Source organism: Scomber japonicus, chromosome 16 (assembly GCF_027409825.1).
Source record: "Scomber japonicus isolate fScoJap1 chromosome 16, fScoJap1.pri, whole genome shotgun sequence".
NCBI lineage: Eukaryota > Metazoa > Chordata > Actinopteri > Scombriformes > Scombridae > Scomber > Scomber japonicus.
This window is the reverse complement of record NC_070593.1, coordinates 7,077,980-7,105,519: the sequence shown is the minus strand read 5'-3', so window position 1 is coordinate 7,105,519 and position 27,540 is coordinate 7,077,980. Positions and strand designations below refer to the sequence as shown.

At 38.7% G+C, this 27,540-nt stretch overlaps 2 protein-coding genes across 2 annotated transcripts; one reads left to right on the top strand and one right to left on the bottom strand.

Annotated features, from left to right (window-relative positions):
* Window positions 1–26: 26 nt before the first annotated feature.
* Window positions 27–13,928, bottom strand: LOC128375349 (transmembrane protein 87A-like). The gene is made up of 20 exons (XM_053335679.1): window positions 13,784–13,928; window positions 12,750–12,807; window positions 12,013–12,110; window positions 9,802–9,918; window positions 9,552–9,599; window positions 9,402–9,443; window positions 9,074–9,200; window positions 8,784–8,845; window positions 8,216–8,399; window positions 7,992–8,091; window positions 7,660–7,753; window positions 5,951–6,022; window positions 5,739–5,847; window positions 4,676–4,734; window positions 4,424–4,527; window positions 4,265–4,341; window positions 2,727–2,791; window positions 2,587–2,639; window positions 2,117–2,147; window positions 27–1,967 (listed from the first exon to the last, which is right to left on the bottom strand). The coding sequence occupies exons 1-20, from the start codon at window positions 13,892–13,894 to the stop codon at window positions 1,926–1,928; spliced, it is 1,653 nt and encodes a 550-aa protein (XP_053191654.1). The 5' UTR covers window positions 13,895–13,928; the 3' UTR covers window positions 27–1,925.
* A 1,171-nt stretch (window positions 13,929–15,099) lies between these two features.
* Window positions 15,100–26,702, top strand: ganc (glucosidase, alpha; neutral C). The gene is made up of 25 exons (XM_053335328.1): window positions 15,100–15,290; window positions 15,648–15,710; window positions 16,419–16,521; window positions 16,900–17,027; window positions 18,101–18,277; window positions 18,364–18,385; window positions 18,495–18,564; window positions 19,091–19,187; window positions 19,328–19,511; window positions 19,609–19,753; window positions 20,296–20,531; window positions 20,618–20,744; window positions 21,062–21,141; window positions 21,279–21,422; window positions 22,047–22,143; window positions 22,238–22,339; window positions 22,772–22,946; window positions 23,169–23,237; window positions 23,528–23,592; window positions 23,692–23,768; window positions 23,850–23,924; window positions 24,285–24,398; window positions 25,611–25,723; window positions 25,872–25,975; window positions 26,428–26,702. Exons 1-25 carry the CDS (start codon window positions 15,262–15,264, stop codon window positions 26,535–26,537), a joined length of 2,706 nt encoding a protein of 901 aa, XP_053191303.1. The 5' UTR covers window positions 15,100–15,261; the 3' UTR covers window positions 26,538–26,702.
* The last annotated feature ends 838 nt before the right edge of the window (window positions 26,703–27,540 follow it).

The following is a 27,540-nucleotide window of genomic DNA, read 5'->3' as shown; positions in this document are numbered from 1 at the left end:
ACACAAAGATGGACATTTTAACCATCTTTCAATATAAATTTTATTTGCAGGACATTATGCAAAAAGCCGTACAATATCATCAGCTTCACATTACAATGCAGACTCACATCCAGAAAATGGGCCTAGTATCTCTCTGAAATAAAATATCTTTGACAAGACTTGGACACATTAAAAAAACATAAATTAGGTAATTTAGAACATCCACACATACTGCAGTAGATTGCACAAGGATGAGAGTATACTTCTGCCAGATAAGGCGAGGTTATTTTGCAGTGTGAATGGGACAAGACTCAAAGGAATCTGTAACTATGCTTAAATAAAAAAGACTTATAACTGATCATGTACAACATTTTTAAACTACCCTGTGCTACTGAAATTTCAGTGAGGACCTTTATAAAACCCTGGCCCCGTTAAAGGAGGGGGGAAAGGTTACAAACAGAGAAAATCACAGAAGCACACTTAAATTTAGGCCTACACCACATCTGCAAGGCTTATCAATAGATTCTGTGATTCAGTAGCTACAAAGAAGTGTTCACTTTGGTGTGGTGATCACAAAATGATATGAACCTAAACCATGTTATCTGAGGTGTCTTTCCTTAAAAAAACAAAAACAAACCAACAACTTAATTTTAGACTACTTGAAAACAGACCAGGAAAATACGTCTAAAGGGTCATCCAGTCTTTCATTTTTCAGCAAAAGCTTGAAAACTATCAACACTGGAGTCATACTCTCAGCTTCTTTTAACAGATCCGTTTAAAGATAACATCTCAAAGAGGTGATCCATGGTAACAGGCGGCTCTGTTGACACTGTGTTTATTTATGTATATACCAGGCTTCGAGATACTTTCATGCATGAGAGGGTCATTACCTTCTCCCAACTGAACAGACAATGTGCTCCAGTGAACGCAAGAAACACACAAGTATCATGCCCCCCTGCACCCCTGCCCCCCTGACAACAGTGAAATGTTTCAAGTATCAACAGTCACTGATGAAGCCATGTTTACATACAGTAAAAGTGGCTTTTATATATTTGTAGATTCGGGATTACTCAATTAGCCAAACAACAAAGGTTTAGTAATGTGCATATGTTATGCATAGCTTCTTTTTTTTTTTAGTTATCTGGCTAAATGGTTAATCATACTATATGGCTGCTTTCTCATTTAAATGTACATCATCATGTGACTTAAATATGTAACATTAATAAAACACAAAATTTAAGTTCAAGTGTTAGATGCTGTGCTGGCTTAAATCTAATTTGATAATATTGGTGTTTTCAGCGTGTGTTTGCCCCTCCATTAGTAGCATTATCATCATCATGTGATATTTTGGTTGTGATGACTGCCAGACATTCTGATATGTACCCCAACCTGAAGAGTTAGTCCTTTTCCTTTAAGTCTGATCCATTGAAGCCTAATATCTTACCAAATGTTTCATCTTCTCCCCATTACTCCAGACAGCTCACACTCCAATACAGTAAACGTTGAATAAAGAGAAAACCACAGGACAGCATTTTGATTTTTGGCAAGGGCATTGAGGAAAATACCCTGTTTCTACTTGATTTTGGCCAAGTTTGTGAGTGAAGGACGGCCTAAGCAGCTTTAAAATCTTCATCAAATTGCTCTGCTGTGTTATTTCTTCAGTTTTACCAGTTTTAACCCTGTCCCACAATGCTCATCTTGACATCAACAGCTATCTCATCCAACTCAGGGCTGCACAGTAACACTTTCTAACACACTCATGCTTATCATTATTATTATTGTGTAACACAATACTTGTGAAATAAAATTTAAAAAATGTAAAGTGTCTGAGAGAACAGTTGGCTTTGCCCACATTTTTTGGTAATCAGATCACTCAAAATGCATTCATCGCTGCCTCAGTGAAATCGCTTTCTCACATCATCGTCTTGCATTTTCAGTCCGTGCTTCTACTCCATTTTGGATCGCTCCATCTTGGTTTTCAGGATTTCCTAGAAAACAGGAACGCACATTGATGACTGTATAGTAATGTCATTGTGGAAATATCACATGATAAAGGTCATTACCAGGAGCATTTTAAATATAAAAAAATGTGACTGAAAATCACGGGACTAGCAGGGGGAAAGCAAAGATCCTTTACCTCTTCTTCGTCGAGCATTACAGGGAGAGCTCTGTGTAGAAAAAAAGGGCAGTGATATATCAAAGAAGGAGGCAGTGAATGCATTCACACATTTTTAGACACTTTCTCACGCTTTTTAAAAACTTGTTAACAGAAGAACTGTCCTTGATCTGCTACATAAAAACACTTACATAAGATGAAACAATTTAAGGAGGATTACTGTTGTTAAGCTGATACCATATTCTATCTACTTCCAAGTAATTTTAGTATCTTTTTTAAAAACATGAATATGAAAATTATTTTCTGAAGGCATCACAAGAGACTTGAGCTCATATACTGTATCGTCCTACGAAATTTAATCTGGTGAAAGCGTTTATAAAGAACTATTTGTCCTCTTAAATGGTCTTTAATCAATATGCTGAAGCTCTTTAGTTCTCAGTTGCTGTCAGATTGTCAACTCAATGTCTAAAATCTAAAATGATTTTACTTACACATCAGCAACAGTTGTAGGAATATTCTCCTCTACCCATTTTAGGTCTTCATCCTAGCAAAAGCAGAGTTTACACAACATAAAATAATTGAATTGTACAAAAACAAGATTAGGTACAAAATGGAAGCAGAGTCGACCCACCTCTTTGCTCAACAGTTTCTGGGAGCCGTTGGTGTCAGGCTTTGATCCTCTCATCTTCATTCCCTCTAAAAAAAAAAAAAAAAGGCATGCGAGATCACATAAAAGAGCTTTGTCCAATAATATGACTATAACATAACTAGGCTACTAAATTTGCCATTTATGTTATACGCTCTTATAAACTGAACATTTTTCCATGAATCTGTTCAGCACATGTGTGTGGACAGACTTGGATAAAGGCCTCAGTAGCACTAGATTATACAGTGCGGCTGACAGGGTCACCTTCAGAGGCTCTGAGGAGAGTTGTGAGCAGACCTGGCCGAACATTATTTTCAGATGTGTGGGGTTTGTCATATAATAGAAAAAGACGAATGGAAGTCATGCAGTTGCAAATCTCTTGGAAAACCCTGCCGGCACTATCACAAAGATCTATTACAGAAATGCCAAAATGAAAACAGTGCCTAAAAATGAAGCAATTGAGAGATCCTTAGGAAAGATTGTGTGATAAGCGTTTAGTGTGTTGATGTCACAAACGTCTTATCTTCATCCCTGCAGTCCATATTGGCCCTGTCATCTATACTAAAGCCTTTTAAGTTGTAGCTTACAAATCTTCAGCTGAGTTAACCTCAAACATATCAGTAGGGTCTCTCCAAAAAAGGACAGAAACACTGTTGAGGATCCAAACTAAAGTAAAATTGAAAGCTTGGCTCTGCAGCAGTGCTTTTGTCTGTATTTTGGAGTAATTCTACTTGTATGAGTATTGAGTATTTATTAAATATCAGTGGACCTCCAGTTTAACCCACAACAAGCCAAAGCATTTGCCTTTAATTTAAAACTACAAAAAACTGCCAACATTTATATTAACGTGCAAATATTAGCTATACCACTAGATCTCACTGGACATTTTAGCTAACATGTAAATCAGATATGTTTACAAGAAGATAATATTGGTTAGCTAATTGGATACTGTTGTCTGCTGTGTCCTACTTTATTTATCTATTTTAAGGACAAGTGAGTAGAATTTAGTTGCATACAGCAGAAGACTTAGTAGAAGTGGAATATAAAAACTATGTTTTAATCAGTCTGTAATCTCATGAAATAAGAATCATTGTGTTTTTGTTACCTTAGAATTAGCCCTTTATATCTAAAGAGGGAGCAGGTCCTCTTCCACAGAGGCTGCCATGTTTCTACGGTAGCCCACAACAAACAAAATGTAGAGAGGGCCTTTCATGAATTTTGCAAGTTTCGTAGCCACTGCAGGTTCTCCTCCTTCATGCTTGGAGGGGGAAGGTGAGGGGAGGTGTATTCATTTGGTTGCAACCTTCAACCTCACCACTAGATGTTACTAACTATGTTAAATCACACACAGGTCTTTTAAACTTCATATTTCTTTGTCAGATAGGACATCTCAGCTGTATTAATGAAGCACCCCATTCCATCTATTTGTATTATTAACATTGTTCAACACAGGTGTCTTTAAAAACAGGCAACTCTTAGATGACCCTTGACTGATCTTGCAATGGAAAGCAAGGCAATAATACCAAAAGCTTCATTCAGCATAGGTTCCTTGGCCTCCTCCTCATCATCATCTTCATCAATCAGCGGGGAATGGGAGAACCTGTGAGAAAACAGAACAGGGTCTATAATATCCAACTACTGGGAACTTGTACAGAAATGCTCCTGAGTGACTCCTACTGTACCTCTGGCTGTTGGCAGAGGGTCGCAGCAGCACCATGATGACCAGCAGTATGGTGGAGAACAGGAGCCGCCAGAAGGCATCGTCTACCCACAAGTCCCTCCAACCCTGTGGAAAGGATAAAAATAGAAAATAGTGAACACAGGTTGGAAGGAAAGTTCACTTTTCATCTCTGTATAAACAAGAAACAAAGGGCTTATGAAGAGAAGAGCAGTGGAACATAATACAATCAATCAATTACAGAAAACAAACTAACCGTCTGGCAGTCCACCAGCTTGAAGACTTTGGTGGTCCAGATGATGAATATGATGGAAGCTGTGGACACAAAGTAAACACTGTTCTCTTTGATGTCTGCAAATATTATGCAAATGCTTAGAAAACTCCCACCAGGGAAAGCAGAATTAGAAAATGAAAATAAAAATGAACAATACCAGTCAAATAAGATGCAAATATAGAAACACAGTTAGGTCTATATTTATATTCTGGGGCTCTACTGGAATATCTTTACATGATCTACAGTTCAAAACAAATCTCAATGTAGATTATACTGGCTCTTTATGCAGCTCGTCAGATCAGCCTCTGTCTATAACAGGCTGTTTTAGCTTTAACAGGACCCACCTCCTGATGAGCCCACTCTGTTCTTATCGGTCAACCCCTGGAAACTCTTCCACCCAGTCCCCGAGTGATATAAACAAACTGTAGTAGACAAATTTTGCTTTTTTTCTTGTTTTTCACTCATAATATAAACTTCGGGGATACATCTGTGTGAGTCTGAGCCTGAATATGAACCAAAGTAGACATGATGAACAACCTTATCAACAAAGACAATCTAATGTCAGTTCAATGGTGTTCAGAGCAGGCTGCAGCCCTGGCTTATGACTTTCAGGGAGCATTTTTACATATGTTTATCTGAAGTTTTGGATCTTTGACCAAATTCAACATAGAAATCTGACAATATAACAGCATATAAATGACAGAAAATCACAAAAAGCATGCTGTGTCCCTTTAAGACCAACAGAAGTTATCCCATTTCTTAAGGTTTCATGAACCATTAAAAAACCCACAGGATTATCAGTTTTTTTTAAGCCCATGAAAGGGTGATGCTTTGAGGATACATGGTTTGCACAGGGAAGTGACAATATACTAAAACAGATGCTATAACACCTGCAACATACATTTCTATTGAAAGAAATAGAAAATGAAACCTGCTTTATTCCAGTTTCAGATGCTGATCTTGTGGACTGATCAAAATGCAGCAGCTGTTTCTAGACTACAGCTCTGTCTTATTTATTTCTCACCCTTCAGCCGCCGTAACTCACCGAGAACAGAGAAGATGAGAGTGTTGGTGAAGTGCTGATACAGAGACAGCTTCACTATATTCCTGCGGAGCTTCAGGAGACGAGTGGTTTGAGACAGACTGATGAAAATGTGGATTGCAAATTAAGGAAAACATACTGTAAATACATTGAAATAAACATAATTAAAAAGGTAAATCTTGAGCAGTAGGTGTGGTTGATTTAGTAAAGGATATCCACCACATGACACAGGAGTCAATGAGTGAGAGGCTGAGATTTGCCACCAGGGCAACGGTCCCATAGAAGCCCTGGAGAGAGGGGATGAGTCAGATTTTACATACAAGACAAAACTAAGCAGAGGCACCATGAACCTTGAAGACAGACAAGATCGAAGTGTGTGGGAACGTTACTGAGAAAGAGAACAGCTACTTAAACATAAAAGAAGTCACTGTGCTTTCTTTAAACTTAAGATAAGCTCGTGTTAAGATGTGGTGCAGATTTATGTCTCTCTTCTTTAGATCTGCCTCCAGACAAAATACATCTGCTCACCAAGCTACATAACCTCTCTCTTTTCAGCTCACCGTCTTTCTTATCTTACCTTAGTTTGTATAACTTTACGTTTTCGTGACTTTTTGAACTCGCTGCAGTGTCTTTGGCTGCTTTTGAGAATCAGTCTTGGATCAAATTCGTCAGTCCGTATTATCATCACTTGTCTGCCTCCGAGAGCCATGAATCCTCACGTAACCTTCCCTTCTCTATCGTCTCCTCTACTCAATACAAATGTATTTATACAGATGCCTTGAAAGCTGCACTAGGCAAGATTTTTATGTAAAAATACACCACACTATCAGCTTCAATCAGCCTGTGAAGGATGCAAGAGATGATGTTACATCTGAACGAGTTGAAAGGCGGTAGTTTCATTATATTCGTCTGGATGAAACTCATCTGAGGGAACAGGAAAATAAATCATCTCCTGTGCCTTCTTGAATATTTTTCCTCTCTCTCTTGCCATTTGTAATATTTTGAGATATAGTGTGTCTTCAAAGAGCAGAGTGGTTGGTATAGATTAGTGTGCAGTTTATCAGTAGCACCTAACAGGATGTTGCTAGGTTACATCTCACTTCAATCTGAAGCAAACGAGTTTTAAAAACAGTGCAGCTGTAACTATAAGATTCGTCACATTGGGCTTTAACAGACAACCATAAAAAGAAATAGTAAAAGTAAAAGTATTTGCATATAGTTATTATTAGAAATATTGTTTGAGATACTACAGTAGATGATTTATCTGACTTTCATTTTGTCAGATAAATTCCGGTCATCTGAAATGAGGCCAACGTTGAAGTAACTTAGAACTGCATTCTATCAAAAGGCCACCAGGGGGCGACCGTTTTGGTGTCAAAAGGACTTCGGTCTCTATATAAGTCAATGGAGAATTCACCAACTTCTCACTTGATTTCTAACCTCAGTAAACATTTTCAAAACGTGTTTATGGTCTCAATCGCTAGTTTAAAGCCTTCTTCAATGCAGTATGATGTTCATTTGGGACATTTTGGCCTCCCTGATTTTATATTTGACGATAAAGCAGGGTATGCATTAGGGCGTGGCTACGTCCTGATTGACAGGTTGATTGCCCAATATCCTCAAGATCCAGCCCTCGCAACCTATCGCAACCTCCCTGCTCCGCCCATGACCCCGCCTCATGCCCATATAAGTAGAATCTGTGTTTTTATTTTTCCCAGCATGCACCTGAAATTTTCAAGATGGCGCTACCTAGATTCGAAACTATTGGCTTCCGAGCAGCAGTCCACAAACCAATGGGTGACGTCACGGATGTTACGTCCATTTCTTTTATACAGTCTATGGTTAAAACAAATACTGTGGATGATAACTTTAAGGTGGTACCCAAATGAGAGGCTGGTGGAGTTTATAAACAGCTGTTACTTACTCCTGTCACTCTCAGCACACCTTCCACAGAGGAGAAGAGCAGATAGAGAAGCCCGACAGCTACCAGCCGGTGCACTGTGGTACCCAACCTGGGCCTTCACAAGGGGCAAAAACAAAAGTTGAGTTATACAAACAAACGTAGCTTTGTTTGTTATTTGTTTGTAGCAAATCCCCCACTAGGTTTTATTTGTCAATAAAAACAAAATGAGCAATTTTAATGGAAAAAATTGTGAAAACATGTGCCTGGTGGAACAAAAAAAGATCTTAAATGTCAAAGTATTAAGACATCAGTAAATCTAGATTAAAAGGCCAGTTTTAAAAGACTGAACTTACTTGACTATGCCGTAGCCAAGACTGACAATGAGGACCAGGATTCGGGCCAGAGATCTTTTGAGAGCCGAGAGTAGCTCAGCAAAAATCACAGCGCCCTGAACTGTGGGGGAACAAAACACACAAATAAAATCAGGAATGTAACAGACTTGAGTAAAAAAAAAAAAAAAGAAAGAAAAGAAAACACACAAAAGCCACAAATACTGAAATGTATAAAGTCAACCAACCGTAGTCTCCTTTGTAACGAATGCTCTGGTATTCGGAGTAAAACACAGCTTTCTCCAGCATGCCGAGGATGATGACGGCGCCGATCCAGAACTGGATCCGCAGCAGATCCCTCCAATAGCAAGCGCACCAGAAGAGCCAGAGAGCCCCGAACAGCACGTAGACAATGCACATGACCATGAAGAACTGTGACAGACACGAGAGAGAAAAAGAGATCAGCTGTATATCGCAGATTTCAGACAAATACTGAAAATCAAGCTGTCAACTTAGTATAAAATGTGTTTAAATTTGACGAAACTATTATGGCCCTATGTACATTTGCTCCAAACTATTATAAAATACAATATTTAAACTATTATGGACACAAAAACCCTGAAAATCAGTACCACTCTATTCTTAAAATAGCTTGAGTAATACTATAAAACACAAAGAACAAAGAAAATGACTCATTCCTGTGTAAAAGTCAGAAATGAATCATCCCTGATTTAGTCATAATCATACAGTTTGTGTGTAAGGTTTTTTTTTTTAGACATTTTTAAATCCTCCATCCACACAAATGATGATACATACCATCATCAGGGGCCAGTCTGCTGGAGAGGAGTAGTCATGTGGCCCTTTCATCTCTACTTTCACTGAGGGAGAAAAAAAACATTGATGTCACTTTTTCATAAAATTCTCAGCTGTTTTTAATAACAATAATAAAAATAATGATAACAATGCATTTTATTTAAAAGCGCCTTTCAAAGCACTCAAGGACACCTTACAAGACACTCATAAAACAACAACAACAGTACATCATCAGTACAAACTCTCTGCTGGGTAAATATGAGAGATTTTAGGTGGTGGTGGTTGTTTCTCACTTGTAAAAGCAAAGCTGAGCTGCTCCGCGCTGATGTCGTCATCCTCGACTCCGCGGAATAAAGGCTGCACCTTCACTATGAACAGATACGGACTGTCCTCCCAAGCTTTAGCTACTGCACTGATGTCCTGTAAGAAGATTGTTATGAGCTAAAAATCTGCACATTTAAGATACTGAAAATATTGAACATTTTTTACACTCTTTTCAAAAATATAACTGAAGACATGCAAAGAAAAACATTATCTGCTATGGCTTCGATCTTTGAAAAAACATCAGATAGAGCCAAAAGTTTCAAAGATATTTTCATTAGAAGTAATCAGATGTCTTACCGGCTTGTCAGGCCAAATGAGGCTCTGATTTGACGGGTCACTCTAAAAAGAACAAGATACAAACACATTTAAGAATCAATGCTTCATAGTGTTTGATGATTTAGCAGTTTAAAATACAGTTAGAGTGTATGAGCTTGATCAGTGATTCACCTTCGGGCTTGACAGGGGCTGATATGGGTTGAAATCTGCATAATACACCTTGAAGGAAAGACAGAGTGAAGAAATATGTAAATGTGTGGGTATAAATGGGGCAAAACCCATTGAAATGTTTGAATGATGAAAAACACAGAAGTTGCTTTTTAAGTATCTGCAGCTGAAAGTACTCAGGGATGAATAACTGCACCACCCTACATTAATATGCTGGTCATAGCAAGACAACGCCTGTGTTTTAGTAACAAACCTTTGGTAAGAAGAGGGTGGAGCAGTTATCAAAGTACATGTAGCCCTGGCTGTAGAAGCCGTTCCAGCCGTCTTTCAACATGTGATCCATGCCAAACATGTTCATCGCTTTGTTGTCCTAAAGGAGAACGTGGAGGAAATAAATCAATTACACAATGCATTCTGGGAAGTTTTGAGTGTGCAATATATATAAAATGTATGTAAGACTGTGTCAACTCTACTTTAACCCTTCTGTTGTCCTCGAGTCAAGGAAGGAAAGGGAGGAAGAAGGAAGGATGGAAGGGAGGAAGAAGGAAGGAAAGGAGGGGGGAAAGGAGTGAGGAAGGAAAGGAGGGAGGGAGGGAAGGAAGGAAGGATGGAAAGGAGGAAGGAAGGGAGGAAGAAGGAAGGAAAGGAGGGAAGAAAGGAGCGAGGAAGGAAAGGAGGGAGGGGGAAGGAAGGAGGGAAGGATGGAAGGAAGAAAGACAGAAGGAAAGGAGGGAGGAAGGAAAGAGGGAAGGAAAGAAGGAAAGAGGGAAGGAAGGATGGAGGGGAGGAAGAAGCAAGGAAAGGAGGGAGGAAAGGAGGGAAGAAGGAAAGGAGAGAGTGAGGAAGGAAAGGAGGGAGGAGGGAAGAAGGAAGGGAAGGAGGTAGGAAGGAAGGGAGGACAGAGGAAAGGAACAGACAGGGTCAATTTGACCCGGGAGGACGACACAAAGGTTAAACAAGTGGAATAATACAGTTATGATCTAACAGCATGTGTGGTAATTATGCCATTTCACAGTTTCACAATACTAACAGGAAGTTGTGTATTTACTGTACAGTTACAGTGAGAGATGGGCTGAGTGGTTGGCCTCATTTTGAAGAAGAAGGAAACATGCATAGACACGTATGAACACTTAAAACTGCATGTGGTAGCAGCTTTAAAAATGTCATCTGCTGTATGTATCCAATGCAGAATGTATGTTGACTATTGTATCTGCACAACATACTGCTGGTATAGATGAATTAGGTGGAAAAATATTGAAGATGGCAAAAGAGGAAACTATTGCTCAGCTTCAACTAATCAGTTAGTGTGCAGAATACTTGAAAACATCACCCAGCCCTCCAAATGCTTTCAGTCCAAACCCTCATACACTGGATGAGTCATTTATTAACAGAAGCTCGTGTCATAAAAGCAGGAAAAGACAGAGGGACGTCAGTGGATTTGTAAGATGATTGCTTAGCACGTGATTCCTGTTTGAAGTGTGGAAGGAAAAAAAGAAATCCAACGTCAGGATTTGATAATCTTTCTGGCTGCTAAGCCGAATAAAACGAATGATGAAAAAAGAAATCCCTCCAGAAGTATCAGTATCACACACGTGGCTCATTTCTCTCACACAACAGATTAGTGGTGAAGCCGCACATCTGAGCTTGTCAGTGCTCTTTATTGATGACAGTTGGAAACTGATGTGCAGATGTTTGCGAGTGTGAGTGATGAAGATGAAGACTAAATGGAAAACTTGTTTCCAATAGAGGAATCCAGCAGTTGAAACAGTCATAGTGCATGAGTTTAATCATTGGGATAATACATTGCTTGTTTATTTAAATGTTCCATTTCTCATCCGAGGAAAGTGAAGATGAAAGGAGACAATAATACCAGCTGCTCTCGTTTGGTTTTGAGCCTGAAAGAATAAGACACTGACTTTTCAAAACACATTAAAATTAAAATAAAAAAAGCCCTGATCAAGCTACAGGTGACCACAATATAAACAGACTCTTTGACCCCTACTTCAAGACCAGCTCTGACAACTGGAGTGTGTTAAAGCCAAAGTGGCAGCTGAGTTTGAGACACTTCTGGACAAAGAACCAGCGTTGGCACAAAGATGGAAGCAGAGCCAGAGGCCATGAAAACACTCGGGAACGTCTGCAGGAGGGACGCACCAGCTGCTCTGACTGACAATCTATTGGATCTATTGAAGCCAAAACCTCCGAACTGATGACAAGTCAGGGGAGATTTTCTGAGACTTAAAAGTGCCAAAAAGTTCTTTAAAGATTTAAAGATTCGATTTTTAGGCCTATGAAAAGGTGAAATAAAATCCATGATCAGAAGTTTCCACATTCTTAAATTAATGTAATTCTCTGTGTGAAAATAATCCAATTTAATTAAACCTGTGTGCCATATTGACATTCATTCAAAACAAGGAGTCAGAAGTAAGACATCAGCGGAAAAAAAAAAAAAATCAATACTCACTGGTGTGTTAAAGACCTCATTATAGCAGACAGAGGAGCGCAGGTACCAGCTGATGTTGAACGCCAGGTTTCTATCACATGACCTTGTGTCACCCTGGACTGCGGAGAGAGATAAAAAGAGAAGCAGATACTTAAAAAGGCTTATAGTGTCTCCACCAGGTGTTAAATATCATCACGTCAATTTGTGAGACACTCTGTGGGCTTTAACTTACTTATAGTAATTTACTTTCCACCCCCAACCTCCCTAATCTAGTTGTACTTCAGTAGGTGATTTCCACTATTTCCTTTCGTCATGTCTCTTTATTACATCCTGGTCTATTTCCTGCTACTGAAGGAGCAGAAATCAGCATATCTCCCTCTTTTATAGTATTATGGATTTCTCACTTTATTACTGTTGAATGTTGACAGAGGGTTTAGAGAGGAGAGGAAGTAGTGTTTAATTCTGAGGGACTGAAACCGACACCTGACATGTACTGTTTTAGTTTGCATTCTTCTCCAATGCAAATGTACAGAAAATATTAAAATCAGGGTTATTTATAGCAACTTATTGGCAAGAGTAATAAAAAAGAAACCTACTACACCGCTGAATAAAAATGCTCTCTGACATAATACAAGTTGGTTTGTGTTTGAAAGTCTCTGCAAAAAAAGAAGCTTGCATGTAGGAGTGTGAATATTTGGCATATGAATATAATGTCTACTATACTATAATACTATAATGGGACACATCAAGCTACTTACACTTCATGAAGATGGTGGTGTTGGCATATAGTGTCTTCCGAAATACAGCATCTTTTGTCTAGAAACATGACAGACACAAATCAGTCAGCTGATGTTAAGACTTTGTTGTCATTTGTCATTTTCTGACATTTTGACAACCAAACAATAAAATAACAGAGAAAATAATCAACAGTTTAAATAATAGTGAAGATAATCATGAATAGCAGCTCTAACCAAGATGCTATTTTTAAAAGGTGCTGTAGACTTTCAAATGCATGTCTAAAAAATATATGTAAATGTGGCTTTTTAAAATTTAAAAATCAATGAATTTGAACAGGAAGTTGCATCCTTACAGGCAGCAGCTTAACTAATATTCAAATGTCCTATGATGACCATATTTGTAGATGGCTCAGTATTATAAATATTTACCTACAGAAAGCTTTTATAAACAAAGTGTCTAGTTAAACAGTAATGTCAAACACACTTGGCAGTCTATTTCCTGATAAAAACAACTCATCTAGGCTCCAACAAGCATACACCCATCCTGAAATACAATGTACTTAAGAGGTGGTGTCTCCAGCTGATTTTTCCTTCCTGAAAAAATACACCCTTCTTACACACTGAAGTTTGAGCATATTGAGCCACCTTTACCTTAATCTCAATATAATAGCTTTATGTTGACAGGGTGATGCATTCCTCTTTTAATTGCATGCCAGTTGCTCCCCCCCCCCCCCTTTATATATTACCTGTCTTTAATCAAATGTATTTGTAGCTGCACATAATGCACAGTACCCTGCCATCTTACAGGATGCAGTATAATAATAATAATATTTTTTTTTATTAATGAAGGATCTTCTCGGACATGTGTGAAGCTGCACCTGACAGGCTCCCTTCAACCTTCCTGCAAAAAGCTTCACCTCAGCCAGGTAAATGAAAGGCTGCTCGGGGGCTAGTTAGCTTCTCCTCCAGTCTAACAGCTGCTACGGACGATTTAGCACGACACACTCCTGCAAGAAACGCAACAAATACACAAAGCTGAGCGTGAAAACACTGACCGAGTTGATGTCCACGGTCCATACGGAAACCTCTGCTGTTGTCCCGGCACGGAAACCCAATGCAAAGAGCAACAAACACAGCCGATGCGCTTGTTCACCTGACATCTTCATTTGCGCGTCCACCTTGGGTCAGGCTCGTATCCGCCTCCAGTTCCGGCGTCCCGTCGTCTGTAGTTCACGCTGTCGGACACTAGAGGGCGCCAAACACCGCAGAGACACATAAAGGGCTGGTTCACACTATTTGTGTTTCAAGCTTCAAGTCAAGAGCCTAAATGGACATTAGAGCAGGATTTTCTTGCCCTAATAGTTCCTCCTGTTATCATTGAGCATTAGAAGATTCCTTTATAATATATAAAGGGGAGACACATGATAGGAAAAACCTGAATAAATGAGTGGAGAAACATAATGAACACAGATGTTTTCACACTGCATGGTACAATTAGGCAATTAACACCCACTCATGCTCTATGGCATGTACAAAATATTGAGCAGAGCCAGTCCTTACTGAGCATTAGAATATCCCTTTATAATGTCTATAATGTTACAAATGGGTGACAAATGAAAGGAAACCCCTAAATAAATGAGAGGAGAAACATAACAAATGCAAGATGCTTCCACACTGCGTGGTACAATTAGGCAATTAACACCCACTCATGATCCGTGGCATGTACAAAAAAATAAATAAAAAATTGAGCAGGCCATGTTTTATCCAGTTTGTCCAGTCCAACATTTATGTAATCGTTACAATGTTGTTGAGAAACAAAAGCAACACAACAACATGCAAAGTAGAAAGCTATATTAGGTAGTAGTAAAAGGGAATAAAATAAAATAAATAATAAAATAAAATAAAACAATGAATAAATACAACTAAACAGAAGATTACGGTAAAGATAAAAACATTTGCAATCAATTAAGACAAGGTCTGAGATAAGGCCTTTGAACAGTAGTAGTGGTGACAAAAAAAACTAAATTTAAGGCCTTTTATAGATTACACAAAAATAATAACATATAAGATATGAGATATATATGCAAAAACAAAATGCTGTAGACTCAATGCTACCAGCAGTAATATTCATTTATGCAGAATTTCAATGCAAATTCAGCTTCTAGCAATGCAACACCTTCAATTTCAGCTTTCAGTAATCTCATATCTTTGTGTTTTATTTTATATCAAGTAGCTTTTTATAACACTTTAATCTGTCTTTAGGATTAAATCGACTAATCTCTCTCTTCCTCTCTCTGCTTCCGTCAGGATTTTGTATTGAAGATCAACACCGGATATCACGTCGGTGGTGTTTTAATCTACTTGACGCTGTTTAATCAGCTGTGTGATCGCTGCTGGCACATTTTTTCTCGTCTGTCAAAGTAACGGAGAGCTCAGACTTTACCCACTGAGATAATAATCTGTAATGCTCAAACCAAGAAGACCAAAAACCAGACAGTGAGAGGCTGATCTTTTCTGTCTGTGTCTGCTCGTAATGGCGGAAGTGAGCCAACCCGTCCTTAGGTATATAAACAACATGCTTTTTTGGGGGGGGGTTTAGTTTCTTTTTTTCAACCACTCTGCTGCAGCTGCCAATGTTTGACCTTTGACTTTTCACATGTAGTCCATATAAAGAAATCCTTCCACCTGTTCCTCATGCAGCACAGTGTCAGATTCAGCCTGTTCATGTACTTTGTTATTAATAGTTGTGTTGACATGACTGCATGGTGGAAATAAACACCTGCAGGTAGAACAATTATAGGATATATGTCAGTGTGATTTGGCCATGTGTGAGTTATTATTACAGTTATTCTCATTTAAGAGGGATTTTGGTGTCTTAATTGTGAATTTGAGTTTTCTCCCTGCTGCTTTGCTCCACAGTGTTGTCCCTGATGATGAATGCAAAGACAAGTTCAAGAAAAGTGAGCATGTTGCTTTTTACAGGTGTGTTGGACATTTACTATCAGTATTAAAACTAACAATAACACTTAGTTTGAGTAAATTGAACTGAAGCAGATCAGAAAACAAGGAAGTATCATACTGAAATATGAGCAAATATCCAATAAAGCCCCATATCCTCTGCAGTTAAGCTCAATAAAGACTCTATTAAAGGGAATATGGTCATTTTGATCACTTAGTTAATATGTTACATGTTTTTATGTATTATCATTTTTGATTAGCTCCTTACTACTTATGTAAATTGGTCATCAGCAAAATTGATTTACTTATTTTTTTCACTTAGTTAATTTATGAAGTGAATCTACCTACTTAGTGTTCTGAAGTGTTCTTGATATTCAATATTTGTAGTTGATTTAATAATACCCAGAATTGTAATCCCATTTTTAAAATCTCATTATCATATTTCAGTAAAAGTAGAAATTATGTTATACTGGATTGCGTTACATTGAACAAGTGTTCCTGATAAAGTGTTCAGTGAGTGTACCAGTCAAAGGTTTAGGGACATTTTCTCATTTGCTTTAATGAGAACGTTCATGACCCAATACAAATGAACATTAAATAGCACAAATAACTTTATAATCACATTAAGTGTGTGTTGCAGAAGATGATCATTGTGTGTGTTCAGCTATAGGTTTGGTGAATTTAATGTATTTATGTTTATAATCACTTCTTATTGTCATTTCCCTTCTTGAGGCGGCAGATGCAGGGTCCAAACGTGCAGCACCAAGCTCTTCTGGACACCATGGTGCTCACAGAGAAGGGGGCACGTTTTGAGTTGTTGGAACCAGGCACACAGGTCTGAACACCAGTATTACCGTAACATTAAAATAAAGTATGATGTATTAACATTTGACATTTAGTCTGACAACCCTTCATGTATTAATCTTGTCCTCATTTTATTTTGGGTGATTTTAAATTCAGATGACATTAGATAAACTAACTTCACTTAATCCTGCACATTAACCAAACAGTAACCCTTAAATAGTGAAATTCACTGATTGGCATAATAACCTAAGCTATTAAACTATGTAGCAAGTAGTAAATGTAATGATCTTGGAGTAAAATGCATTCAGCCCCATTGACTATTGTAAAACTGTAAAATGCAATTAAAATCTGCCCACAGTATCACTGATAAATAAAATTGGTGGTCTAAAATATGTTCTTATCTTTACAGACCAGACTGCTTCTTTCTGTGTCTCCATGCAAAAATGAGACTGTAAGGATATTAGTGGACGAACTTCAGCCTATTAAAGCACGCTACCGAGTTCCAGATGTGATAACCGAGGAACCACAGTGTGAACAGTAAGAGCTCTGTCATCATCATCCTCATCCTCATCCTCCCTTCATTATGGTATCTAGTTACATGAGTAATGTACTTAAAAACCTGCTCCTGACTGTATCGGGCCTTACACTAGAAGCATTGGGCCTGTGTTGTGCTGCTCATAATCTCTGATTCTCCGTTAATGTTTATTGGCATGGAGGAACGGACTCTGTGCCCACAAACAAATTATTCATAAAACTGAAATCAATTTCAGCTGGTTAGGAGCTTCTCCAGCAGAAGCAGTTATTTCTTCTCCATTATTGTTGATAAGATAAAGTCAGACATCTTTAACCCTCCTGTCGTCCTCCCGGGTCAAATTGACCCCGTCTCTTTTGACTGTTCCTTCTATACTTCTTTCCTCACTTCCTTCCATCTTTCCATGCTCCTTTCCTTCCTCCCTCCTTTCCTTCCTTCCTTACTCCTTTCCTTCTTTCCTCCTTTCCTTCCTTCCTTCCTTCCTTCCTCCTTTCCTCCCTCCTTACTCCTTTGCTTGCTTCCTTCCTTCCTTCCTTCCACCTTTCCTTCCTTCCTTCCTTCCTTCCTTCCTTCCTCCCTTCTTCCCTCCCTCCCTCCTTTCCTTCCTTCTTCCCTTCCTCCTTTCCTTCCTCTTTTCCTCCCTCCTTCCTCCTTTCCTTCCTCCTTTCCTTCCTTCCTTCCTTCCTTCCTTCCTTGACCTGAGGACAACAGGAGGGTTAAAATAGCTTTTACGTTCAGATTGAATGATTTGATAATGAGATTTGATTTCTTTCCAAGAATCCCTTTTGAGATTGACATGTACAGTATGTTCTTGCTTTCCTGACAATTGAATTTCATATTTTAGTCAATTAAAGGCAGCTTTCATTCATTATTTGCAGGTGAAGAAATATGAGCTGTCAGTGTTGTAGGTCTATTTTAGATGGTGACATTCAGTATGTGTTATCTCTAGTATTAGAAGAGTTATGCATAGATTAAGAGACTCTTTCATATAGCGGTGAAATCATTTTTTAACATCTTGATCTGTGTGCTTTCTGCAGTTTTTGGACATTGGTTGACCCCTCTGTTTATCTTCTGGCAGGTTGAGATTGGAGACTCAGACTAAGGACTCTGTCACCTTGTCTTGGTGTGCAGGACGTCACCAGGTTCGTGTGTGGCGTTCCCCTTTCAGAGTGGAGATCTTATGTGAAGATGAAGTGATGGTTACGTTCAATTCGAAAGGGAAGTTGTGGTTTGAGACACTTCAGCATCCACCCAGGTGAGGATCTCATAAAGAGGTCATGTACTGTAAAATAAACTAATGCATGAAAAATAAATTGCGTTTCTTTGTGTCTTTTTCCTCAGGGCCACATCTCATAGCAGTGAGGTAAGATAATACCAAGGCTTTCCAAACTGCATTGTTATATTACTCCTACTTGAAGCTTAATCCCTGTTATAAATGTCCTTTGTTCTTTTTCGCTTTGTTTCACTGACAGCTTCAAGAGGACGACGCAAGTTTATTATGGAGAGAGACTTTCAAGCAGTTTGTGGATATCAAAGCTAATGGTTTGTGTTATTGATTCATTATTTGGAAGGGAATACATGTCAGTGATTAGATTAAAGGATAACTTAATCTAAAGTAAAGATAGTTCTGGTTTAATTCCCAGAGATTGTGGCATTTTCCCCCCATCCCTGTACTTATGCATACCTGTAATTTTTTAAGTAAAAAACTATTTTGATTTCCTGTCAAAATGTTCATTTTAATGATATAAAGGTTTCTAGATAAATATAATATTCATAATTGTGTGGCACCTTATCTTACTATTTTGTACAGTGCACTTTATGAATGAGTAAGTAAATTGATCAATACTTGTTTTTGTACAGTGTAGCTCCATAGATAACACAAAACCATGTATCAATAATACATGAGATAACACTGTATAGGTCCCAGGTTTCCTAATAACCTTAGTTTCTAAAGAGGATTGTTAGAATTTGGTCACTCTCTATCAAGTATAAGGAAAGTAGAGACAGGTTCACTAGTGTACTCGTATCTAACATGAATATAAGTATAGTATGTCTTGTGCATCTGCAGGTCCCAGCAGCGTTGGTGTAGACCTCTGTCTCCACGGCTTTAATCACATATACGGTCTACCAGAGCACGCTGACAGCCTGCAGCTTAGAGACACCAGGTACACCAACAGGATATTCAAATAAAACTTACTCAGCATGGAAGGAATTTAGTGCAAAGACCTCAAAGTGCTCATGTGTAACCCTGCTTTCAGGTTTTTGAGACATAACAATGAACCATTTTTTGAATATTATTTCTCAGAGATGGTGAACCTTACAGGCTGTACAACCTGGACGTCTTCGCCTATGAGTTGCACAGCCGTTTTGGACTGTACGGGTCTGTGCCGCTGTTGGTGGCTCACAAACCTGACAAGACTCTGGGAATATTTTGGCTGAATGCATCTGAGACTTTTGTGAATGTACATTACAGCCCCAGTGACCATCAGGTAATCTTTCCATTGCTCTTGTTCTCTTCCCAGGGTAAATTTAGAAGATGCATACATTGATAATCATATATTAACATAACCCCACCACCCCATCCAGGATGACCAAACCCCTCCAGTAAAGAGGAGGCGGGTGCAGCTTCAGTCTGACGTCCACTGGCTGTCAGAAAGTGGTGTGATTGACTGCCTGGTGCTGCTCGGGCCGAGTCCGCAGAAGCTCTTCAGTCAGTATGCTCAGCTGACAGGTGTGTAAGCAGCACTGAATGCAGCACAGAAGTTTTGAGGGAGATTTTTTTTAACCAAGAGACAACTTTTTCAATATTTAAGTATGCATAATAAAGCTTTGGGTCCCATACTAACTCATTTATTTATCCTTTCATCATTTCTCTTAAACTTTTCTTATATTTCTTATACTGCCATTTATAGTTTCAGTCCTTTAATTACAGGAATATACATGAAGAAGCTAAAGTGATATAAAGCTAATGTAATTTCAGTTCAATTTTATCCAACTAATTAAAAAAAAGTCAAATAAGCGTTTGTACTCTGAAAGATGTGTCAGAAATGTCTGCTTTTTATTAAATTACAGGGCTGAGCAGAATAGATTCCTTATGCTGTTTGGGAATAAACTATAAATCCACTTTGTCTCAAGTTGTAACAATGCATTGTCATATTAATTTTACCTAATTTTACCCTCCAGTCATAACATCCTGTTTGATATTAACAGTATGCCCATGAATTATCCATCAGAAACCCTAAAAACTAAACTCCTCCTTCCTCTCTCCATCAGGGTATCAAGCCCTCCCCCCTCTGTTTGCCCTCGGGTACCACCAGTGCCGCTGGAACTACAATGACGAAGCTGACGTGAAGGCCGTGGATGCCGGATTTGACCGCCACAACATCCCTTATGATGTCATCTGGCTGGATATTGAGCACACGGACGGGAAGCGTTATTTTACCTGGGACCCTGTTCATTTTCCTCAACCGGCCAGCCTGCAGCGCCACCTAGACAAGAAAAAGAGGAAGGTCAGTTTTACAGTGCCTACAGCCTGTTTTGCAGCCGTTACAAATAAAAATGTCATGAATGATGCATATTTTTTTATATCTTGCAGCTGGTTGTTATAAGTGATCCCCACATCAAAGTTGATCCTGATTGGTCCTTGTACTGTGAAGCCAGGGATGGAGGACATTTTGTCAAGGATAGAAAGGGACAGATGTATTTGGGCTCCTGTTGGCCGGGTAATGTTTTAATTTTAACATGACATAATGAAATATCTACATTAAAACCTCAAAAAATATGACACTTTCTCTAAAAAAGCCTCTTCTGACAGGAAACTCAACCTCACTTATAGATTATTACGGCAGGTATTATTCTGGTCTTTGGTGTTTTACTTTCAAGTTCAAGATATTTTACAAGATATAATCATCTGAGACATTTTTCTAAGATTACTTTTTATGTTGAACCCCTCCATATACAGTGCAGACTAACATGCACATAATGTATTGGTTTTATTTGTTTTTATTCTAACTGGAGTTCACATGAACCTCTCTCGTAGGTGAGTCGGCCTATCTTGATTTCAGCAGCCCAGCCGCTCGAGCATGGTACTCCAGATGCTTTGCTCTGGATAAATACAAGGCAAGTGTAAAAATATGTCTATATGCAACCTGATCCCCCCTAAAGGATCAATAGGACCAGTATCGGTGTAATATCCTCACTCACTGGGTGGTTTCACAGATATAACCTGGTTGTTGAAATGTTGATGTTTGATGCAGGGATCAACGCCGTCGTTATATGTGTGGAACGATATGAATGAACCGTCTGTGTTTAACGGACCAGAGCAGACCATGTCAAAGGATGTGCTGCATTACGGAGGCTGGGAACACCGGGAATTACACAACTTATACGGCTTTTACCAGGTGAGCAGGTTCATTTTGGTTGAATATTTTTCCCAACATTTCCAATTTAGCCCAGGTGAAAACAAAAGATAAATTAGACACTAAAACTTCATGAAATTATGCAGATTTTATAGATTTTGTTGGGTACAATTTAAATTTATTATAATTTGTATTGCACTTTACAGTTCAACAATCTCAAAGTGCTACAGAGCAGAAAATAAAAGAAAAAGAAAAAAGAAAAAGAAAAAGTTAAAAGAGAACATATAAAAGACACTTTCCTAAGTTTTTAGGTCTCTTTTAAACACATCTGCAGTCTGTGGGGCCTTCGGGTGGCACCCATGGTGCGGAGCTTGGCTCTGGGGGCTTGGAGGGTGTTTATATTTTCAGAGCGAAGGATGCGTGAGGAGGTCTGGGGGGTGGGGAGTTCTTTAAGGTATAGGGGGGCGGAGGGGGTGAGGAGGGAAATACTCAATTCTGAGTGGGACAGGGATCCAGTGAAGGGATTTTAGGATGGGGGTGATATGATCATATTTGCACACCCTCATCAGGATCCTGGCAGCACTGTTCAATCACATTCTAACAACTTTATTCAATCACTCTTAATTGTATGAAGCAAGTTCCTGTTTTATGGCTGTTTCCTCTCAGCACATGGCCACAGTGGACGGTCTGATGACTCGCTCAGGTGGCTCAGAGAGGCCTTTTGTCCTGTCACGCTCCTTCTTTGCTGGCTCACAGAGACTAGGTATGTTGTTTTTTAAATGAAATAATCCTTTGTGACGTATATACTGTAAAGTTGTATCCTCAACTTGTTTTTTATATACTTTTTGGGGATGCAGGAGCAATATGGACGGGTGACAACGTTGCTAGTTGGGAGTATCTGAAGATCTCGATTCCAATGCTTTTGTCTCTAAGCGTGGCAGGCATAGGATTTTGTGGAGGTGAGCACAAAACTCCCTTGTACCTTCCTTCTTTCCTTCCTTCTTTCCTCTGTCCTTCCTTCCTTCCTTCCTTCCTTCCTTCCTTCCTTCCTTCCTTCCTTCTTCCTCCCTTCCATCCTTCCTTCCTCCTTTCCATCCATCATTCCTTCTTTCCTTCTTCCTCCCTTCCATCCTTCCTTCCTTCCTTCCTTCCTTCCTTCCTTCCTTCCTTTCTTCTTTCTTTCCTCCCTCCCTTCTTCCTCCCTTCCTTCTTTGACTCGAGGACAACAGGAGAGTTAAAACTTAACCATGATTAGTTCAGTAGTTTGTATAAATTGAAGGTCCAGGCTTGGTGTCAAGTGTTATTTTTCTGCTCTATATTTCCTCAACACTGGTGAGTAACACTTTACGTTGCAGCCTCTTGTACAGTAAGCTTTGTTATCTGTGTTTCAGCTGATGTTGGTGGGTTTGTTCAGGATCCAGAGCCCGAGTTGCTGGTGCGCTGGTACCAGGCAGCTGCCCTGCAGCCGTTTTTCCGAGGTCACTCCGCGAACGTGACGAAGCGTCGAGAGCCCTGGCTGTTTGGGGAAAAGGTCACCGCTGCCATCCGCACTGTGATCCAGCAGAGGTACAGTACTGTGAGAGAGAGAGAGAGAGGAGTCAACCACATGAGATTTAACCAGGGAGAGCGCAGGGATGATGGAAGCTGTTTTTATTTTATTTGTTGGTTGGATTTGAAACTCTCACTCTGCTTAAAAACAAACTTGAAATCAGATAAAAACTCAATCCAAACTGGCTTGCCTCATCCTTTAACATTACAAATGAGCACTTTTCCCCTCTCTGTCCTCAGGTATTGTTTGCTGCCTTACTGGTACACTCTATTTCACCAGGCGCACACTTCAGGCCTGCCTCCGCTCAGGTTAGTGCTGCTGCCCTCTGCTGTTCAGTGGAAGTACAGTCGTGTGTTTTTTTCAGGCACTAGAGGTGTCTCTTGATTTTCTGATGCAATGTTGAGGCAACAATGAATTCAACTGTAAATTGCTGATTAAAAGATAGATTGATTGGTAGAAAGAGGGATGAATGTTAGATGGATTATGAAAGATGGATAGATTTACAGATGTTTGTAAATAAAATAAAAACTGTATAAAAATGTAAAGAAATGCTTATTATAATATATGTAATTTTATATTGTTATTTAAAACTGTACAGACCTCTATGGGTGGAGTTTCCACAAGAACAGAGCATCTTCACTGTGGACAACCAGTATATGATTGGTGATGGAGACACTTTACTTTTTACATTTTTACACATCACACCCTGTTATTATTTCACTGTGACTTTTTCTGGGTTTAATTGTCTGTGATTTAATTCAGGAGGAGCATTGCTGGCCTGTCCTGTAACTGAATCAGGTGTTCAAGAAGTCCAAGTCTTACTTCCTGGATCTGCTGAGGTATATTAAACACCAAGTAAAACATTTATATAATCTGATGTACAGTATTTTTGATATTTATAAGGCTTGTTTCTGTTTTAGATTTGGTATGACGTCCACTCAGGGAAGACGTACAAAGGAGGCAGGACTCTGAGTCTCCCAGTCACCCTGGAAACAGTAAGTGTGCTTCATCTGTTTTCTGCAGCATGGCAACGTACTACTGCTCGGACCTTAATGTGAATATTCTGTCTGCTGTCAGCTTTTCATCCTTTAGTTTTAGTTATCTCTTATAGAAAGTTATAAAACTGAAACCTAAAGTGTTGTATGGGTAGATTAAAAGGAAGATTTACATTCAGTATTTCAGATTGATTAAATTTATGGGATATCCTAGTGTTGGATCTAATGCAGATCATAGCATGAATAAAGCATAGTATGAATTATTGTTTAATTTTCATTTAAACATGGCAGACTGTCTCTTTTTTGTTAGTGTTGGCTGACTGAATTTAGCCCGGACCCTCTGGTGTTTCTCCTCTACAGGTTCCTGTGTTCCAGCGGGGCGGCTCGGTGGTCTGCAGGTCCGTGGGAAGTGGCTCCTGTACAGCTGAATTTCAGAAGCTCCCCCTCTCCGTCACTGTTGCTCTAAACTCTCGGGTAAGCATCAGAGGATTTGGGAAGCCAGCATGTATTGGTATAACAGGTTTCATCCTGATAAACCTTTTTAAACCAGATTTAGTGCTGAGCATGAAATTGCTTTACTTGAATAAATGTATGGATGTATAGAGAAGTCGTGTAACGCTATGAGATGCTTCCTTTAAAAAAATGTGTTTCTATTAACTACATATAGGGCAGGTAAAGCTTTCCCTGACTCAGCATATTCTCAATCAACTCAGAGTTGTCACTTCAGACTAATGCACTGATTCTGAAGAGGACGGGAGGGGGGACTTTGCAACTTTGTTATTTTTTTAATTCAATTATGCTGTCACGCTGTCACCCTGTGTTAGTCTGTATACAATAATGCAGCTAAAACAAAAAGGCAAAAATCTTTAAAGGGGCAGCCCTAAGAAAAGGCATAAAATGAGCCCAAATCCTCCTCATCAGCTCAATATCATTGAGCCAATATGGGTTTGAAATTTACTTTTTAATGTAATAAAGAAACTATTTTTTAAGAGGTAACTTTTTACAGTGTTGTGTTTCCATAAGAAGAAGAAATCAATTTTTTAAAACTGTTTTTTTGGGACTCCTGGACAAGAAAGCTGTGTGTGTGTGTGTGTGTGTGTGTGTGTGTGTGTGTGTGTGTGTGTGTGTGTGTGTGTGTGTGTGTGTGTGTGTGTGTGTGTGTGTGTGTGTGTTATACTCTGATACACAATATTGTACCAGACAAACAGGAACACATGAACAATCTGACTCAGTCCAATACAACAGTCCTTTTATTATTTTATCCTCTGCCATTATGGAAAGGATATTATGGACTCTAAATACAATGTAGTGCTTTTCAGGTGCTGCCAAGTTAGTTTGTACTGTCAACTAAACAAACATAATTATTCTAAAATTGTATCATCCAGTATAAGAGAAGGTGTATGTCAAACAAAAGTGACACAGCTATAACTATTCTTTGTGTCACAGTATTTAATACAGTATTTAATACAGTTTGGTGCCCTTGAGCTTCTGTTACATCCACAATACAGACTGAAGAGTGAAGCTGTTAGAAGTGTTTCAGCAGGTTTAATACAGAATTATTGTTATAATTTATTTTTATTGACAAAGGATGTTAGTTTGTACCATGTCAGATTTATTAGCAATACATTTTTGTCTTGAGACTTCTGACATGTGTATCTTTCAATGAGCGGCTCCTTATTTCTGCAGGGTGTTGCTGATGGTGAGTTGTACCTGGATGACGGACACTCCTTCAGCTACCGTGACAGAAAGGCCTTCTGTCTGCGCAGGTTCAACATGCAGTCAGGCCGTCTGGTCTGCCGGTGAGTCAAAGTCACACTCACCCAAACAGGGATAGAGTTTTAGACCGCTGATTGTTTTTCTTTATTTGGTCAGACCAGAGGTTGACATGTTAATAGTTTTTGAAAGGTCACTTTATGATGTAATGTCTGTTGATGCTGCTTCTCTCAGTCCTGCCAGCGAAGAAGGAACGTTTGACTGTGACATTGTCATACAGTCAGTCGCCATCCTGGGAGTGAACAGCAAACCGTCCACAGTGATCGTGCATGTATCAGGTAAATATACAACTTACAGTCACAAGGACAGTAACATTTCATATGCACCAAAATGCCGTCGAAATTAAAATATGTAAAAGACGTTAGAAAAGGCAACACAGAACAAGAGTAAGGTCAGACTAAAGAGAGGTTTTAAAGGAATAATCCACTCTAAAATATTAGCATTTTTGATAGTATGTGGCCAAAATATACAAACATACAAACACAGATTTTTGGAGCTCCTTCCTTGATTTACTATTTTGTACTGTTGGTCAACAATTGTTAAGAAATAAATCTATACTAAGGAGGCATGGCATCAACTGAAGCACAATTAAAGATGAGTTACACATATCACAAAAGAAATCCATGAAGCCCTTGTGTTGGAAATGTCCTTTCCAGTATTAATATTAAAATTGATTTTTATTTTTAAGAGCTAAAAGAGAGTAAAGATTAAGTTTCCTTTTTGTGTCCAGGGACTAAAGACAAGTCTGCTGCATTTGAGTACACGGAGACCTGCTGCAGGCTGACTGTGAGCAACCTGAACCTCAAAGTGGCAAAGAACTGGGAGATGAAGATCTGTTAACTGTGAATATATCAGTCAGTTTCCCTTCAATGGATTTCTTATTTATCTGAGGACAGAGTCAGGTAAACATTATCAGAATCATCTCTAAAAATATATATCAAGTGATTGAAATGAAGACTTATTTAATGCTGTTGGCAGTTAAGTGGAATTCACGGCAGATTTCTCTTTAAATTACAGTAATTAAATTATTTTATCTGTATGAATTTGAAGAGTTTTTTAACAGAAATCCAACAATAACAGGTTGACTTCTGTTTTATCAGGTATTTTTAAATCAAGGTTTTATGTTATCTCACTGAGCTTTAGACAAATGTTAGGATAACAAAAAGATGAATATTACAATTACTGAATGATGTAATTATTTTTTCTTTAATGATCATACATACTAATAATAAATAATAATAACAACTAACAATAATGATTAGCAATGACAAAATATGCTTGCTTTTGAAGTTATGGTGTGAACATTTCCTCCGCTGAATAAATAGCACAGTGACGTGTAACTCTCCTAGTAAACCCATTTGACCCTCTTTTGTACTTGTTGTCATGGTAAACCAATAACTGGCATAGCTGTAGCCTCTGACCAGACCTCTTCTTATGTTTCCAATGTTTGTTTACATAAGAATGAATGAAAATGCTCAAAATAAGCTGAATTCTTGTATGAAACATTACAAGGAGATGGCAGAGGGTGTGAGGGCTAAAACACCCTGATGTTGTTACATGTTCTTTACTAAAAATTATTATATTTATCAGGGAACTGCTGTAAAGAACAAACAAGAAGATATATTAGATGTTCATCAAGGACAGGTGCATATTAGACAGGCAGAGGTGAAAGTTATTCTAAAAGTGAGCATATGATGTGAGTTTCCCTGCTGGTGCTTGTGGTTGGTTTAGTTTTATAGTTGTCTGCTGCTAAACAGAGAAGCTCCTCATTTAATAACCTTTTTGATTAGATAGTGGCACGACTGATAACTGCTCTTAAAGGTTAATAATGTTTCTCTGTGTA

Bases quoted from the DNA above. Each gene is read 5' to 3' on its own strand.
- LOC128375349 (XM_053335679.1), bottom strand. From the start codon at position 13,894: ATGAAGATGTCAGGTGAACAAGCGCATCGGCTGTGTTTGTTGCTCTTT. The intron at 9,201-9,401 runs GTAAGACATCTG...ATCTTCTTACAG, and splicing joins TCATTTGGCCTGACAAGCCG to GACATCAGTGCAGTAGCTAA. The intron at 2,148-2,586 runs GTAAGTAAAATC...TTTTCTACACAG, and splicing joins CCTACAACTGTTGCTGATGT to AGCTCTCCCTGTAATGCTCG.
- ganc (XM_053335328.1), top strand. From the start codon at position 15,262: ATGGCGGAAGTGAGCCAACCCGTCCTTAG. The intron at 20,532-20,617 runs GTCAGTTTTACA...TATATCTTGCAG, and splicing joins TAGACAAGAAAAAGAGGAAG to CTGGTTGTTATAAGTGATCC. The intron at 22,144-22,237 runs GTATGTTGTTTT...TTGGGGATGCAG, and splicing joins TGCTGGCTCACAGAGACTAG to GAGCAATATGGACGGGTGAC.